The following is an 18,116-nucleotide window of genomic DNA, read 5'->3' as shown; positions in this document are numbered from 1 at the left end:
AGACGGATCCGATGCTGTTCTTCATGAAGCATGGTTTTCTTTGTCAAGGCACATAAACTCGCTGAACACTAGATATTGTTCCGTGGAAAATCCTAACATGATTCATCAACAGCCTCTCCATGACAAAAGATCGAGGTCTGGTGTGCTGTCTGACGGTAGGATTTTTTTTTTTTAATCAACAGTAAACACTATATATTGGAATTTTTGAAGAATTTTATGAACAATTGACACCATTTGAATGTAATTATGCCTTCTTTCAACAGGGTGGGGCTACCTGTCAGACTCCCCGCGCGTTGTTCTCACTTATTCACGAGAAATTCACAAAGGAAAGGATTGTGGCCGCTGCGATCACCAGATATGCTATTTGCTATTACCACATCTGTCTGCTTGTGATTTCTATCTTTGGAGCAGTTTGAAGGGTAAAGTTAAAAACAAAGACTTGAAGGACAATATCCGTAGTGAAATTCGAAAAATGATGTAGCAGAGTTGCACTGAATGCACATGTTAAGACGTGCGCAGAAGTGCACTGATGGATGGAAAGAACATTTCAGACCACCTATAATTCTGATGAGCACAAATCTTTCCATTAATGACGTGTGTGCGTATTTTTTCTGTACCATCAGATACTATTTCTTTACAAAATCACTCATTCAACCTCATAAGAGGGTTTTCGTGGATCACCCTGTACAATTCATTTATGTCTATGGGAACCTGTTTTAACTTGAACAGTAACTATGCTTTCCTTATATCACTTTACTGGCTTTTTAACAATTGTATACAGCTTGCATGCTTCATTGTTTGTTGCTACGGAGACAAACTCAAAGCAACAAAGCGGACCGTACTAGAAATGTTTTATCTAAATGATATTATCTTGATTAACCGACTGATAGACAAAGTTACCTTCGGTGCGGGTAGATATATTCAGCCCTCAGCACCAGTTAATACTACATGTTACACCTCGAGCTATGGAAAGAAGAACATTACAAAATTCACAGCCTTGTGATACATTTTAGGAGAGCCGTCTTTGAAAACGTTAAGTTGACATTTTCTAGTATTTATCTATCAGGACGTGCATGTCTACAAGCTTTCTTGTGTACAGTAAAATGCTTACTTAAAACTTCAAATTCTGTACATGAAATCACTTGAAGTGTCACACATTTACACAATACATAGTAGAGGAAAACAAAAATTCAAATACTTACCATTGAAAACCTCATTAAACTCTCCTGGAGGAGAATGCAAAATAAAATTTGATACAATTTTGACCTGTAACGAAAAAAAAAAAATTAATTAAAGATCAAAGGGTTTTAACTATCATTAAACAATCCGATGAATAATTTCAATGAAAAGACAAAACAACGAAAGATTCTAAAAAATGAACAATCGAAATGAGGAAATAACTGATATTTCACGCAGAAGGTTATTGAAAATGGTGCTTTAGGGAAGAGAGCTGCAAAACACCTTATACTGATATTTATTTCAATTGTAATCAACAGAAAATGACGTAGAACAAGTATTAATACTTTCTTACAAAAATGACGGTGTAGATTGATGGCTTGTACGTAAATTCTAACTTGTTTAGATTGTATATATACACTTTTGAAGTAAAATCAAAATAATACAAGTAAAGGACCAGATCCTACGTACATTTCTCTGCATTGAACTCCTATTTTATTGAAATGAGAAAAATATTAAAAGGCACAACCGTATTAATGGATCTAACAGTTGCTGTAATAATTTGCCTTCTGTATCTATACATCTTTAAAAAATATTTAATTAATATGATCTGTAAATTCGAAACCGCTGGTTCAAGAGTTGTTTATTTATACATCACCCAGCACTGAGTCACAAATTACTTAGGACTAAAAGTATACTCGAATCAATATCTAAAGGAACGAAAACAGTTTAGATTTATCATGCCTGTCCCCAGTTCTTAAGCTGGGAACCAACCACCAAAACATGCCTTGTACTCAAAGCTTTGTTGCCTAGCTACCTGAGTATTTTTGACTACCCTTATTGGCGAAGGAATACAGTAATTTAATTCAAATGTTTCAAGTGCTTAATGAAATGTGGATAACGTAGTAATACTATAGTAGTCATGTCTTGAACATCACGACTGAGCTGAGTTGATTTTAACGTCCCGTTCAGCAGCGAGGCATTGAGACACGTGGACCTACTGATTAACGTGGAATCCGAACCACACGAGCTCCCGCCGGGAATCGAACCCGGGTTCCCACGCCAAATGCACAACAACAAAATTCGAAATAGATAAAATAGGATACGGACAAGAAGTTGTAAAGCAGTTCAAAAGAAGAGAAAGTAATCAAAGAATAGTAGACTACTCGTGATCGGTAAACAAGTCAATACGAATAATCATACTAAAACCATTAAAGAAGCAGCAGCAAAAGCAACAGCTACGCAATTGAACACCATCCAAAACGAGAGAAAAGAAAAAAAAACTCAAAGAATGATAATGGACACAATCTAAAGACATAAAATTACAAACACAGCTACCGAAATAATAATAACAAGGAAGAATCAGACAGAGACAGACTCAAAACAGAATACAAAAAAGTAAACTCAGAATTCTGCAAAATAGACAAAAGACCAACAATATCGAAATCATGATTTCAGGAAAACTAAGACAAATGACAGAAGAAATATGTATAAAATATTTCACAAGAAGCGAACAAAACAAACTTTCAATAACGTCCATTAGACAATGCACAGTCTTAACAACAACAGGAATAACAGGGATAAAGAACCTAAACAAACAGCAATTCAGAAACCTGAGCGAAGTCCAAAGGAAATAGCCCTGGACGAAAAGGCTTACCGGAAAAACAGAAAAAAGAGAGACCTACGTAGGGTAAATTAGTATGAGAAAGGCAATAGGGAAAACAATTAACATTAGAACATCTTCAACAGAGCGACAATACACGTTAGTAACGAACACAACAAACTCGTAACAGAATACGAGTACATAGTGGAACAAAAACCGAGTGTTTGCAAAAGCAGGCAAATCTTTACAAGAACCAACAAGAAACAATGAAAAAAGAACAAAAAAGAAGAAGAAATAAAAAAAAGACAACTTGAAAGAACTATGACAACCAGAATGCATAAGTAACACTTAAGTAAAACTGAAACATTGCTTATACGATGCAGAAAAATCTGCAAAAATCATAGAACAAATCTAAACATCTCAATGCGCTTCTTAAACCAACAGGCAAACCATGGAATCTACTAGAGCAATATAATTCATCTTGTCTGTTCAACTGATTTACGTAAGTCAAAATTCATATTTTCTTTAGGGTGGAGTTGATTTGAATAGTATGTAATGATGTGATCAGGTTTTAAGCAAGTAATGTCCACCTGTATGCAATTTGTAAGTAAACGAGAACGCATTACTACATTGTTTTTTGGAAAGCTGTTCATGAAGATAACGAAACTAGTAAAATTACGGAGAAAAGAATTTGAAAAGACTAGATAATAAAATATGTTGGTGGTTTGCCGGACATCTTTCAATAATCTTTATTAAGTGAGAAATTGGCAAGTGTTGTGTTTAAGATTCAAAGAATGCTGATGAACTACAATGGTACAAATACGTAACACAGGGTGCGGCAGCGTTCATAGTAGGATATTAAAAACACACCAACAGGCAGTAACTGAAATTTATTTATTACCTCTTACGTCAATTAATATTTAAAGATATGCTATTTACTTATGTGTAAGTCATTGTCCATTGCGTGGATTACTTTTTGAATATGACTCCTGTCAAATGATGCCACCTCTGCACAACACATTCATCTAGGCGGCGTTGGAAGCTTTCCATAACTCGGCGTAACGTATTCCCTGGGACATTGCAGACGGCAGTTCTGATGCGATCCTTCAACTCAGGAATGGTGGCACAACGTGTTCGGAAAACTTCTTGCTTCAGGAGGACCCAAAGGAAAAAGTCTGCACATGAAAGATCAGGTGAGCGAGGCGGCCAGGAAATGTCACCAAAATGGGAAATTACTCTGCCTGGAAATGTCTGTCGCAAGAAATCCATGCAAATTCTGGCTGCATACGAGGTCGCTCCGCCTTGTTGAAACCATAATTGTTCCACATCCACATCGACCTTACCTAATTGGGAAAGAACGAAGTCTTGCAGCATCTTGAGGTAGCGTTCACTGGTAACACTTACAGCCACATCGCTGTCATCCTCAAAGAAGTAAGGGCCAATAATCCCAAAGGAAGCAACTCCACACCACACTGTGACATGAGAACTGTGCAAGGGCTTGATGTGCAGTTCATGCGGGTTTACATCACTCCAATAACGCATATTCTGTTTATTCACTGAACCACATAACTCGAAATGAGCTTCATCTAACATCAGGATGGTGTGCAACATTTGTCGATTTTGGCGAAGGAGATCACGCATGGTTAAGCAGAATGTTTCTCGTGAAACCCAATCGCGAGGCCTAATTTCATGAACAATCTGCAGCTTATTAGGATGAAAATTGAGATCTTCGTGCAGTATTCTCCTGAATGAGCGATCGGACATATGCACAGTTTGCGAATGACGACGAGTAGATCTTTTTGGGCTACGCAATATTGCAGCACGAACATTTTCCACGGCTTCTGATGTTCGCAGTTCTTTCACTTCTTCCCGGTTTGCCATTGCAAACAGAACCTGTTGTTCGAAATGCACGTACCCACCTCACAATAGTCCATCCATCTGAAACTTTCCCATGATGTCCCAAGTTGAAATGTTACCGAAATAGACTTTGGGTAGCAATAACAGAGTCGTTATTCTTGAAATAACTTTCAACAGCAAAGGCACGATGCTGTGCACTCCACCGCTCCATATCACTGTCACACTCGAAATGGAAGTTCATTAGTACACGAATGCGGCATGAACTGGCGCGCATTCATGCAGTACGTCATTGTACTACGCAAGTCAAATTACGCTATGAACGCTGCAGCACCCTGTATAACGAAGCATGTTTTATTATACTGTAAACAATTCAACCTACGAAAGTATAAATTGACTGATTCACTGAAATTTGTCTGTTTTCAGCACTACGGAACCCCACACCTTTCCCTGAAAATCGAACAACGTGCGTCAGTCATTTGAACAGAAAGAAACACTTTAAACTGTGAATTTGGTTTAACTTAAAGGATAACACTTCTAAAATTGTGCTAGCAAATACGAAGCAGTATACAATACCTCATCGCTATCACCTCATAATCGGGAGATGAAAAGCCTACGCCTGTGTAACATGTAGCCTCATTAATTAATTTCGTTGGTTTTATTACACATATACAGGAAATTATACGTATTTATTTATTTAACCCCCGAAGGCTATTTTATATTAAAATGACAACAGAAAGAAAACGAGATAGAAAAAGTCGGCTACGGCTATTATTTAAAGGTGCCCTCCCAGTATCAATCTGACGATAAAATCAGCAGCCTAGGAAAACCTTACTTAAGGTAGCAAGCACGAAATTTCAAATCGAAAACTTCCAAATTTCGGAATGAACTTTTATTACTTAAGCTCTCTTCGCTCGTAAGTATGCAATTAATACTAAAAACGAAAGGATAAACATTTTATTTTGGCATCGTGAGGTATCTATCTATCTATAATCTATTTATATTGTAAGGATCTCTACATCACAGCGTAAGCACATGTTTATCAGCGGCACGTTTTATTGTTTATAAACAAGCAGACGATACACAGACCAAGAAGACAAGAAGATCAACACGATGGGAACCGAAAGAGGACCTATAAAAAGTAGATCCAAAGAAGGAGGCGGCATCAGTTGATCACTGATCGCTAACCCATAACACGGTACGTGACGTTTGGGCGCCGCCGTTTGGGCGCGGACCTTTGGGCCCCGCCGTTTGGGCACTGGACGTTTGGGCGCGAAGCCATTTGGGCGCCAGACGTTTTGGCGCGAGTTAAATTAAAAAGTCATTATGTTAGGCGCTGAGTACTAAGTTGGAATCAATATATCACAAGGTGTCTACTGTAGTGGAAGCCTTGAATTATACTGGGTTTTGTTTTACATACTAGAAATACTGGAATTTCAAAATTCTAAAAACTGAATTAACAATTAAATTTTGTAAATTTAAGTTTCAACCAAAGTTAAGTGTGCTTTTTATTTGATAACTTATCAAGCCAAAGGTAAGTAGACCAGACTAGATATGATTGACTGCATTACATACATAGTGAGCCTATTCCATTAAAAAAATTTAAAGCAGGCCTTCTACTGTAGTTACGCAATAAGTATGAATGTCAAACACATTTCTAGTGGCTAAATGACCTGTATATGTACAGTTAACTATTATTTTCCAATTTGAAATCGTTCTCTTTTTTTTCCTTTCGCCACTTTCTTTAATGCAGATTAAATGCTTACAATGGGGCAAAAAAATGTGTTAAGTTTTGATTTTTATATTGGAATGTTAATAAAAAAAAGGTGATACCAGAAATACGGCATACTGCAGTTCCTAAACTCAATGTCTTAGACACCCTGTATGCGAAATATCTTTCCCTCAACTCGATTAGGACTTAGGATTTTTAGATTTCTGGGCTCTCGGCATCTAAGGCCATTTAGCCCGTCACGTTTGAGGGAGCACACTATCCGGGGAAAGGGAAGGAAGGAAGCGGCCTGGACCTATAAATTAGGTACCACCCCGGCATTTGCCTGGTGTGAATGAGGAAAACCTCATTCAGGGTAGTTGGCCTGAAAGAGCGTGTTACACTTTTTCGACCGAGTGCCCTTACCGGGAATCGAATCCAGGACCGCTCGCACCGAAGGCGAGAGCGTCAGCGACTACGCTACGCGGGGCCACTTCCCTCAACTCGAGTGCGCGGAAATCTTTTATTGGTAGTTCTTTATTGGACTTACGGAAAAGAAGAGTTTGGCAAACGTAATACGAAAGAAAACAAATTTTAATATTCGTAAGTATGTAATTATCAACTTTTTTTAAAAAAATACAAAAATTAAATCAATATGTTTTAATTAACATTAAGAAAATTATTAACACCGTCTGATCTCTTCATTTCCTAGCTTTCTTATATAATACAAAAATTAGATCAACATTAGATCAGAACTACAAGAATCGTGAACAAGCGAAAAATCAATCCATGACGAAGTTAGGCAACAAATGCCACAAACGCATTAAACTATTTAATTCAGATGAATAAGATAGAGATAGAAAATATACAGATAAATGAGGTGAGATAAAGATAGAAATGTAGGAAATGTACATATCTTGATTCGCGCTTAGTTTTCAGTGCCTAGCACACTTTATATGTCATAAATTGTGATTTTTACTATGTACCTCGCGCCCAAACGTCTGGCGCCTAAACGGCTTTGCGCCCAAACATCTGGCGCCCAAACGTCCGCGCCCAAACGTCCTGTCCCGCCCATAACAAGCTCCGGAAGTGGCACTGGACGAAGGAGCTCTACCTTTCCTAAAAATCCCTGAAGGCTGCCTTGAAGCAAAAGTGATTCCTCAACACAAACCATACCTCATGTGCCTGCCATGAACGAAGGGGTTCCCGTCTGAAACGTTACTTCCTTCACCCCAGGTCATAAGGAAGTTACATCAAACTTTGTACACACAAATACTCACTTGTATTTTTGTAGAAATAAATAGGTGAAGAGCTAGAATCCTGGACTATTATTGTCTCTACCTACACAAATTATTACAATATATATTCATAGCAGTTATGATATCACGGAAATCTGTAAGTCCAATTTGTGTTCCTGATTATTTCTGAAACCAAGAATGTACAGTAACTGGCCACCTTCAGTCTTTTAAAGCCACGCACTCTTACCTACAGTTGGAATGAAATCAAATAAATATAGTTATTTTTTTTTAATCCAATTAAGATCTTTACTTAGAGCCAAATTAGCAGAATTTCGCACGTACGGTCACCAGAATATGGCCTTCTAGACAAAGATGGATGGCCAAGATTTTTTTAAACAAAAGGGTGCATGTTGCATAAGACACTTTACATGAACCGCTATGGAGAGAAGCCACTGTTAAAGGAAAAAAGAAAATAAACTAAAATAGTTAAGGGCAGATATGCCCTTTATAATTATTTCATATTTTTGTTCTCTGAAATTAAGATTTTCAAACGAAAGATTCTCTCTTGTTAGAAAGAATTTGCTTTAAATGTGAAAATGATCTTTCTAATCCATCTACAAATGTCACTGGAAACTAGTTTGGGAAGGATTCATGATATTGTCAACAGTTATATCAGCATCACCTTCCGTAACACTAGCAGTGTTCGAGTTTTCCAAAACTGGATTAGCACTTACAGAGTGATCACTGTCGTCAAATGTGCGCGCCCCTGTCACCGGGAAAAATACTCAGAACAATGGCGACATCATTGAAGGTTTCTAGAGAACTAGAGTAGATATATATATATACAGGGTGTCTCACCTAATTTTGCGACCTGAAATATTTCCAAAATGACAAAAAATTTGACAAATCTAGTTACGCAAGAATGTACCCATGGAAGAGGCCTCAAATTCTGTAAACAACAAGTGCCCCCAGGGGTTCCATCATACGGCCTCACGGGCCAACTTGAAAATTTCAAACAGAATCCCTTATTTTTATTGCAGATTATGATTTTGCAATCAAAACTAAGCAACTTTTATATGAAGCACTTTTTCGTTATTCTAATAGATGGCTGTAATCGCAAAAAAAATTAGTATCATCGTACGTACGTCCCCTAACTTTGCGACCTGAAATATTTCCGAAATAATAAAAAATGTGACAAATTTAGTTACGTAAAAATGTACACATGTCAGGGGCCTATAAAATTCTGGAAACAAGTGCCCCCAGAGTGCACTTTATCAGACACTGTGATTGCTTTGCCAGATAACAGCGAGCCAAATTTTTGGTATGCTATCGTTCATACTTGGATAAAGAGCATTGAAGACAAAATGGAAAATGGCAACAAACTGCTTTTAAACTGTGAAACTGCACTTTCCTGAAAAGATCACGAAAGTTGCAATATAATGGGATCGTGTCATTAATTTCGGACTTTATTAAATACTATAATTAATTACTAATAATATTCACTGATCCGACAGCTATTTTGAATGACACCATTGATGATAAATTTATGACATCTATATCAACATGCCTTTTTATTTGCCATAAGGTCTTTAAAAAACTTTCAACATTCTTAGACACTCAGTGCAACATACTCACCTGCGTGCTTATACAATGTCTTTCAATATTATGTATCTATCTATCTATATACATATAAATCAAAATCACTATATTTGTGACTTAACTCTTAAACCACCCGCCGATCTCGATCAAATTTTCAACATAAATTCGGGCCTGGGATGTTTTTACCATTTCACTTTGACGGTGCAACTCACGGGAGGGGCGAGATATTCAAAAATGATCGAAAATGACAGATATTAGTGTCAAATCCATAGTTCTTGGAATTGTGAAATGAACAGTGAAACTTTCGATGATGTTTAAATTCAAATTCAGCCCCGCAACTTGGGGAGCGGGAGATATGTAAAAATGACTGAAAATGGCCAATATTAGTGTAGAAACCATAGTTTCCAGCGTTGCTGAGATGAACAGTGACACTTCCGATGCTATTTAAATCCAAATTCACTCCTTTATGTTCAAATGAAACGTATTATTCCCGTGTAAAGAACAGGTATTCTGCTAGTATATAAATAAAAATGGACGTAACGATGTTTGGTGACCAATACCTCCTAAACCAATGCATAGATTTTGATTATTTTTGATACATTAGTGTATCATGGCCTAACTCAGATATTTTTGTTTATTACGTTAGTTTTTCCGAAAGGGTTCCCTAAATGAAGACAATGCCCCTAGCAACGGTATTCCAATGCTAACACATAGGGTAAAATTGAACTACAATGGTTCATTTTGTTTATTTGAATTGAATAGCATCCAGTTTTTTTTTTTTTTTTTTAACACATATTTAAACTTTATTTCTAGAATTTTAGCGTCATTGATTATACTAGAAAACACTGCAACTATGATTCTCCTTTTAATATGAAATTACAAGATTATTAACTAAGAAAGGAATAACGGTTGGATGCTTGTGTAGGTGAGTTCGAACGAAAAGTGTTTTTAAAAATCGACAAATGCCGTTTTGCGTTTGTCCCTACGAAGATAGTCTATGAAATAGCTTCGATAATTTTGATTACGACTAAATACAAGACATTTTGTTTAATTTAAATATTATCGTTCTAATCTCGAGTGATTCGCAAAAGAAAGTGTTTTAAAAAATCGGCAAACGCAAGAGCAGTAAGAAAATTGTGTAGAGAATATAGACTGTATACTTCGTAAGGAAGTATAGAAATAAAAGATTACAGAAATCAGTTTACGTAGCTCAAACAAACTAAGCAAGAGAGTAACTGCATCACTATCACTGTACATTCATTCAAATACATATCCTAGAAGATATGATGGTTCAAATACTTCTCACAAACCTATTCTTCCCGTGTGAAAAATTAACACATTGAAATTACAATATTTATAACAACGTGCAAATGACAAACTAACAAACATCTAGTTGAATTGAGTTTTTTCTTCTTCTTCTTTCTTTTAGCACATAGGCTATATTATATGAGACGCGAATCTATAGATTAACATGAAATACAAAGCACATGAGCTTCCCCCAGCAATCAAATCCGTACCTTCTTTACCGCTAATCATATTACATACAATGGGTGCCTTCCATTTCAATCTAGGCAGAGCATGTACCATCATCATCTCAGACATTGTTGAAACTTTTTTTTATAGCAACTAGACATTTAAGAGATCCATATTTTTTTGTTTTGTCGAAAAAAATTTTCCCGCCAAGTAATGGGCCATCAAAGACGGGGAGTACACTTTATGAATTGTAGAAGACATGGAACTCGGGCGCCATTTTCTCGAAAAAACCATATTTTAAAATTCTGAAATTTTGTCAGATGGTTCAACTTTACATGAATAATAAACATACCAAATATCATTCTCGACCAATGCTTCATGAATTAACTACAACCTTTTAAAGTTAGCAAAGTTTCGTTAACTTTGATGTCACAGCAACACTGGGAACAATAAAAGTGCAATGATTTGATGTTTGTGGTTCACATTCATTAAATGAAGAATAAAAGGTTTTCCTAACTTCTTTTTATTATTTTGATCAAATCAAAAATGCTCTCTGAAATAGTAAAATGATTCTCCCCTACTCCTCTGTGTTCTTAACCGAAGTAATCTGAGATGGAAATTACGAATACGAAACACACGAATTTTAAGTTTACTTGAAACGACCATCCAATAAACTCAATGATGTGTAAAAAGCCTGAACTATTACGTCAGTGATGATTTGGAATGCTCCAGACAAAGTCTCAATTAAGTACGATGTCATTACAGTGATCGAAAATGGACAAAAAGTTAAAAAATCGAAACTTTTCCTTACACGTTCCATCAAAGAAATTTACGGACTTTTTAAACAGAATATATATATACTAGCCTTTGGCTAGCTGGGGTCTCTGCCCCCAGACCCCCGAGTTTGCTCGGCCTACGGCCTCGCATCTCTTGAACCCACAATTCTATCGTTTCTTTTCCTATTTCAACTATCTAAGAGATAAGATTTTGTATTCCGAGAAAACGCCCATTTAAGTAACATGGGAATTTCTTCATTCCCCTTTAGACCCCTAAAAAATTAAAAATATTCACTTTTGGCAATTTTCCTGTGGGTTTGATCCCGGAAAGCTTCAGTAATGTCAAATTTAACCATTGTAGCCCTACAGGAAGTGCTCAATAATTTGGGGGTGTAAAAGGTGTCCCATATAAATAACATGGGAAAGATTTTTCAGTTCCCTATAAAACGACTCTGAAGTTGGATTCTTTTTTTTTTTTTTTTTTTATTATTTTTACTAATTTACTTAGGTACTGCTAAGAAAACGTACAAGCATACCGAATTTCAAGTTTTATTACCAATTCTAAGTACCTAAAACATGAGATTATAGCTAAAAAAAAAAAAAGCCCATTTAAAAAACATGGGGAAATTTTTCATCCCCTCTTTAGATTCTCTAAAAATTAAAAATATTCACTTTTGGCAATTTTCTTGTGAGTTAGTTCCGGAAAGCTACAACCATGCCAAATTTAATCATTGTAGCCTACACGAAGTGCTCAATAATTTATATCAGCTCATGTAGTTTTATACATAGTTAGGATTTAGATCCTCTAAAAATTAAAAATATTCACTTTTGGCAATTTTCCTGTGAGTTAGTTCCGGAAAGCTAAAACCATGCCAAATTTACCCATTGTAGCCTACAGGAAGTGCTCAATAATTTATGTGAGCTCATGTAGTTTTATATATAGTTAGGATATGTAAAGATATATATACACACACACAAAAGTAAATCAAACCTGAAATAGCGATCTTAATTGCTGATTGTTCGAAGGACTGAGTCTTTAGACTCTTATGGTTATCTAAGGTTGAATACATGTGGTTGTTCATTTCTTCAGGATCGAAAGTCAATCCTGGTGAACCTCTTCCTTGAGTATACGGTTACGTATGAATATTTAACCGATATATTTTTTTCCTCCTTCAGAACCTAGATTACGATGGTTATTTTCTAAGTAAGGCTTGAGTGTCAAAATAAAAGTAAAAACCTTGCCATTACTTTTTTCATTATTTTCTCTGTATATATTGAGCTAGTGTACTACATAGTTGCCATGTTTGTTGAAGCATTTACCATAGCGTTCGACAAGTTTTCGCATGCTCACATCGAGAAAATCACCCACCTGTGACCGAATTGGCCACAATAATTATGGAAAAGTGTTTAATAGCAGAAAGGCCAGAACTAACGAAACTATAAACACCGTAAGAGACTGAACCCACTTTCTAAATCTATTTTTTTTTTTTTTTACTTTTATTTTTTTTTTTCATAGACCGTCCTATTGCAGCCGAAGAAGCTCACGCTAGTTGGGTTTGTTAGCAGTTCTTGCTTTGTTAACACTTCTCTCACTAATAAAAACCTTCCCTAACAATTTCAATCCACACACACTTGAATAGAAAGCAGCTTAACCTCGAAAACTATCATCTTATGCGGAAATGTTACATACCCTCTAATTATTTCTTTAAATAAGGAACACCATAATGGACTCCTGCCATTATTGAAAGAATCTTACTGAGGGGGAGTGGGCAGCTACAGAACGACAACGTAGTAGCCAACATAACCGAATTGCAATCCAATAAATTTCTAAGACTTGGGAGCAACTACGAGACATTGTTACACCTATGAAGACAAGTACCCATTAACCACTAGTTCTGAATAAATAATAATAAAAAAACCTGAGAAACCCAAAAAGTTCCTTACAAAGGGAAAAGATTATGTATATAATTTTCTACGTAGAAAGAACACCACGAATCAATTGGAGTTGGAATTAGGGAGGATCTATGGGGACGTGAGCATCGAGGCTATTTGTCCCCGACCCGACACTACGAACCAAATATACGATTGAAAACCTGTGATTATCACGGATGGGAGAAGTGGAATAACTGTGCCAACAAGATAGATCAAGCATTTTGCAAAACCAAAGGAAGGAACCAACTTTCAAAGTTATTTCGATTGAATTAAAGAAACGTTGCGTTAAGGATTTTATTTGGAACGTTGGAGCTACACGAAATAAGACATGGACAATGAGGAAAACTGAAAATCAAAAATCAGAAGCTTTTAACCGTTGTGAAAACTTAACAATAATTAATTTTAATATTATTTCTAACAACTGCCTAGTCCGACTGCAAAACATGTTAACTATATCAGAAACAAAATACAAAAATATCACTGAGACTGGGACCTTTCAATAAACAAAACTTCATTTACCGCAAATATAAATCTAGCTTTGTTATGCATACATATATTAGTGATAAATTTTTATTATCAGGTTTTGCTATCGCACAATACATTTAGCAACTCTATGGTCTGCCACTTGAAATAGTTTTCATGGCAAACCGTGCTATTTTGTCAACATATATACTTTCTAAAGCAAGGTGCCAATCAAATGAAGTACCTTAACTATTAGGAAGCTTATCTTTTTTCCTTAAATGTTCAAATTTTACAAAACTATAATACATACTTTTCTTAAAATCTAGTTACGGATTTTAAATTAATAAACAATGAGCAAGAAAACATTTGTTTCAAACCAACGGGCCTTCATGTATCTACACTGAGGAACTACGAAAACCCCTCCATGCAAAAGATTATAAAGAACGGTCTATGTTCTACATAATGAGGAAATACACTACTATCTATATCATGTTAAGCACAAGAGAATGCAGTAATAAAATAGGAAGTACTAAACATAAGATCTAACATGCAATTTGACGAAAACAAGAATAAAGATGATAATCCAACATCTTAAGCACAATGGGCCTTATCCAGATCGTTCTGACGCATGATTAGTGCCACACTAAAGAATTCGATTAACATATGTTTGCTGCAAAAGTCAGGTTTTAATATGACGCTAATCGTACAACAAAACGACTCTGCATAAGGAGGAATATGTGAAACTTTGCAAGATAAAACAAGATTGAAGGTGGCAATTAGAATAGTTTAAAAAAATGTATATCGATCATATTTAAGAATAAAAGAAACTAAAACAATCCAATTAACAAAGTAAACACCCATAAACGATTTTATTTCAGAAACTAATTCACTACTCAAATAACTGATCAATTTGTATGTATAAAAACACAGACTAGCCACAAAAAACTAGTACACATTACTTAATATAACTACCACTCTCATAATCGCATACAAATTATACTCACCGCACAACAAATAACATCATAAGCGAAGTATGACAAAGCCCACATGTTCCAACATCAATATTCAAAATAAACCGAAACACTTTCTCGAACAGGATTCACTAGATGGCTGTGATAAAATCAAACTACAATGAATCCACACAATGTGCACACATTGCATAAACGACTCAAATCTGTGTGGGCTGTTACATCTCAATATTTAATCACAGCAAGAATCTTTTCCAAAGACCAACAGTTTTGAAACTTCCACAGAACGACACTAATCAGTAAAACAACAACTGAGTTAAAGATACGAACAGAGGTCTGTAGCGTTTTGATTAAGTTGATTTTGAGTTTAACGTCCCTTTCAGCAGCAGGACCTACTGATTAACGTGGAATCCGAACCACATGAGCTGCCGCCGGGAATCGAACCCGCGTCTCCCACGCCAAAGGCACATACGCTAACCGCTTAGCCACGAATGAGCTCTGTAAAGTTTTGATGTCCAGTTAAAAAGATAAATATGACTTACTAGAACACGAACCGAAACAGTACAGACAACGAAAACGAACAAACTAACAAATTATTGTCAGATAATAAGAGGCTAAATTTAATCCAGATAATTTAACGGGTTAAGCACCCTAACAGCCATAGCAATAGATCAAATATCATATACACACACTATTAAACAATCAGAAATGCAAACATTACACATCGAAATTGTCGCACTACTTCTGTTAACTTCCTGCACATGGGCACCATGTACGGAAGTAGAAGTGCCTGAGAGTGGGTCCAGAAATGGTGAATTGACAAGAAAGAAAAGGTGAATTGGTAATTTTTTAAAATGATATTCATGTTAACAAAATAAGTGTAATCTGACATCTCGAAGTGTTAGAAGCTACGTGTTGTTGGTACTATTTTGAGTGGAAGAATGACGACGTCGGACATTATGCTGTGATAAAAAAAAAATAATAATAATAATTCCCAGCACTCAGTGACGGTAGGTGCATGTGACGGATGTGACATTTCAATTATGAGGTTTATTACAACCTATGTTGATGAAGAAAGAGTTATTAGTTTTCGTGGAGCGGCAATGATTATTGAAACTGAGCAGAAATTGTGGCAAATGTAAGGAGGCACTGAAAATAAAGAAATTGTCGAACACTTACATTTTCAAATGTGAACAATATGTTGGTGTAAAATGTCATTGGCAAAGTCGGCAGTGAAAGGTATTTGTGTGTGTGGATACAAAATTGTCAATAGAGAATGTGTTGTTATTTACAATGTATTGGTGCACAGATAAATCTAGTGTCTTTAGACACATCCTCGTTTACACTCATACCAGCCATCGCTGACGCGCCTGCTCCCTACGGACGCAACCCTCGCAAACTTGGTCCACTCCTGCCCTCACTCCGGTGCATAATATTCGTACTTTTAATTGGCTACCCAGCACAAATTCTTTCGTGGTTTTTATACTGTAGTTTCTAGGGCATATTTCCGGGCACAGTGTTTACATGCAAAACGGGGAAGTCATCTTAAAGTGAAAGAGCATACAGGAATTCTTGAGAAACACTTTCTAAGATAGTGGAGGTGAATACCCCGCCAAATGTCAGAACTTTTACGATTTAAAGCCTGAAAATACACTACGAAAAACCCAACGAAACTGATTTACAAGTTACATTTAAGAGATGGCAGAAGAGAAATAATTATAATTGGTGAATAAAAAGCAACAACTGGACAATAAACTGTAATTGGATGCGTCAAGAAATGTCATCACTTCCGGTAACAACGAAAACACAAAGTTTGTAGGGAGTTCCATAAGACAGGGAACTTTATATGAAACCTGTATTCACTATTCCAGTACGGTGTGACACGATGTCAAAATCCTTATATATTTGTTTTGCTACTAACCTACAAGGTCCCAAAAACATATATAAATAGAGAGGATGCAGTTTTACTATACGGTTCCAAGGATTGTAACATGTAAGGAAAAATTTGGGAAAGTCTTGAATCTGCCTATTTTATTTCGAGAACAGAACCCAACGAACCCCTGCCTACTACTTATACTATGGATCCGTATAGTAAAACTGAACGAGAGACATGGAAAGCCTCTTCATATCAAGGAATGTAGGAGACTCCATCGAACAAACTGAAAAGAGTGTCTCAACTAAAAAGTAAGTTCGAAAGATAAATTAAAATGTCATGTTTTTATTCAATATTTAGGGTGCTATCCACTTATGAAACAAAAACAATAAAATATTAGCTGCCTAATTTTCAGTGGGCTGTCGATTTTTGGTATCTAAAAATCAAATCATCAAAAAGTTGTACTTTACACCAATGTATATTTCTTACGTTGACTGCCATAAAACTCAAGGATGTGAATAAAATCAACGTACTTACTATGACGTGTAATAGAGAAATGCAATCAGCCTTGTTTGAATTCTTAACAAACCAAATTAGGTATACGAATGACTCACCTCATCAACTATGAAAACTTTTCCAAGATACAAACGTGTCATTTGCAAGACAAAAGAATAACGCCTTTTAAATTGGAAAATCATCTATATGAAGTAAAAATTTATACGGATAAAACCTTCTAAACAATCTACATTAAATTTCCCAAACCAAGCACTACACGGTTCATTGCAAACATATTATAGAATAAGACCATTATAAATGCTTAACATCCGGCTTCATTCACGAAGCTACGGAACCTATTGATAAGCTGTCACCGGTGGTCATTTCCACAAAATTTCACTCACACCAAAGCACAAATTATATTCACTAAACTGCACAAAAAACATATTAAAACACGAGTAATAAAAGTTTCGTTTTAACGTGTCAATTAAAGTTGTTTACCTTTTCTTGATCTGTAATCGGTTCATCACCATCAGCAGCCATCTTGCTACAAAGAGTGGCTATCCCTACTTCCTACCTACTCACACTCCTAGCCTCCTGCAAAGAGTACCAGATCCGGCAGGCAAAATATCTGTAGACATGGTATAAAATATCTGTAAAAATACGTGTACTACAGAAAAAAATGGAGGAAAAAAATGCAGCGGCAGAGAGAGAACAGACCTGGCCCTACTAGTGAACTTGCCCCCCCCCCCCCCTAACAGTGCTATCATTAGTAGTAGGCATGTTTCTAAAATATTGAAAAACAATATATGTTTGATAAATAGTTTTTAGTATGTCTTGCAATTCTTTTATATATGGAATATATTATATTCAGTATATATTTTACTATTTAGTAACTGAATATATTACTACATATAATTATATAGTAATAAAAATAATAGCAATTCTTTGTAATTTAA

General features: G+C 35.9%; 1 protein-coding gene across 1 annotated transcript in view; it reads right to left on the bottom strand.

Moving 5' to 3' along the window:
• LOC145688179 (F-actin-capping protein subunit alpha-like) overlaps positions 1 to 17,802 on the bottom strand; it is a 37,839-nt gene extending 20,037 nt beyond the window's left edge. The window contains exons 1-2 of the mRNA XM_081762035.1: positions 17,659 to 17,802; positions 1,203 to 1,266 (exon numbers count right to left, since the gene is read on the bottom strand). Coding sequence (XP_081618161.1) covers positions 1,203 to 1,266; positions 17,659 to 17,700 — 106 coding nt within the window. The 5' untranslated portion in view covers positions 17,701 to 17,802. The remainder of the gene's footprint in view (positions 1 to 1,202; positions 1,267 to 17,658) is intronic.
• Positions 17,803 to 18,116: the final 314 nt, after the last annotated feature.

This window comes from Thermobia domestica, chromosome 6 (assembly GCF_964235325.1).
Source record: "Thermobia domestica chromosome 6, izTheDome1.hap1.1, whole genome shotgun sequence".
In the NCBI taxonomy this organism is placed as follows: Eukaryota; Metazoa; Arthropoda; class Insecta; order Zygentoma; family Lepismatidae; genus Thermobia; species Thermobia domestica.
The sequence above is the reverse complement of the archived record's forward strand: the minus strand, read 5'-3'. Positions and strand labels throughout refer to the sequence as shown.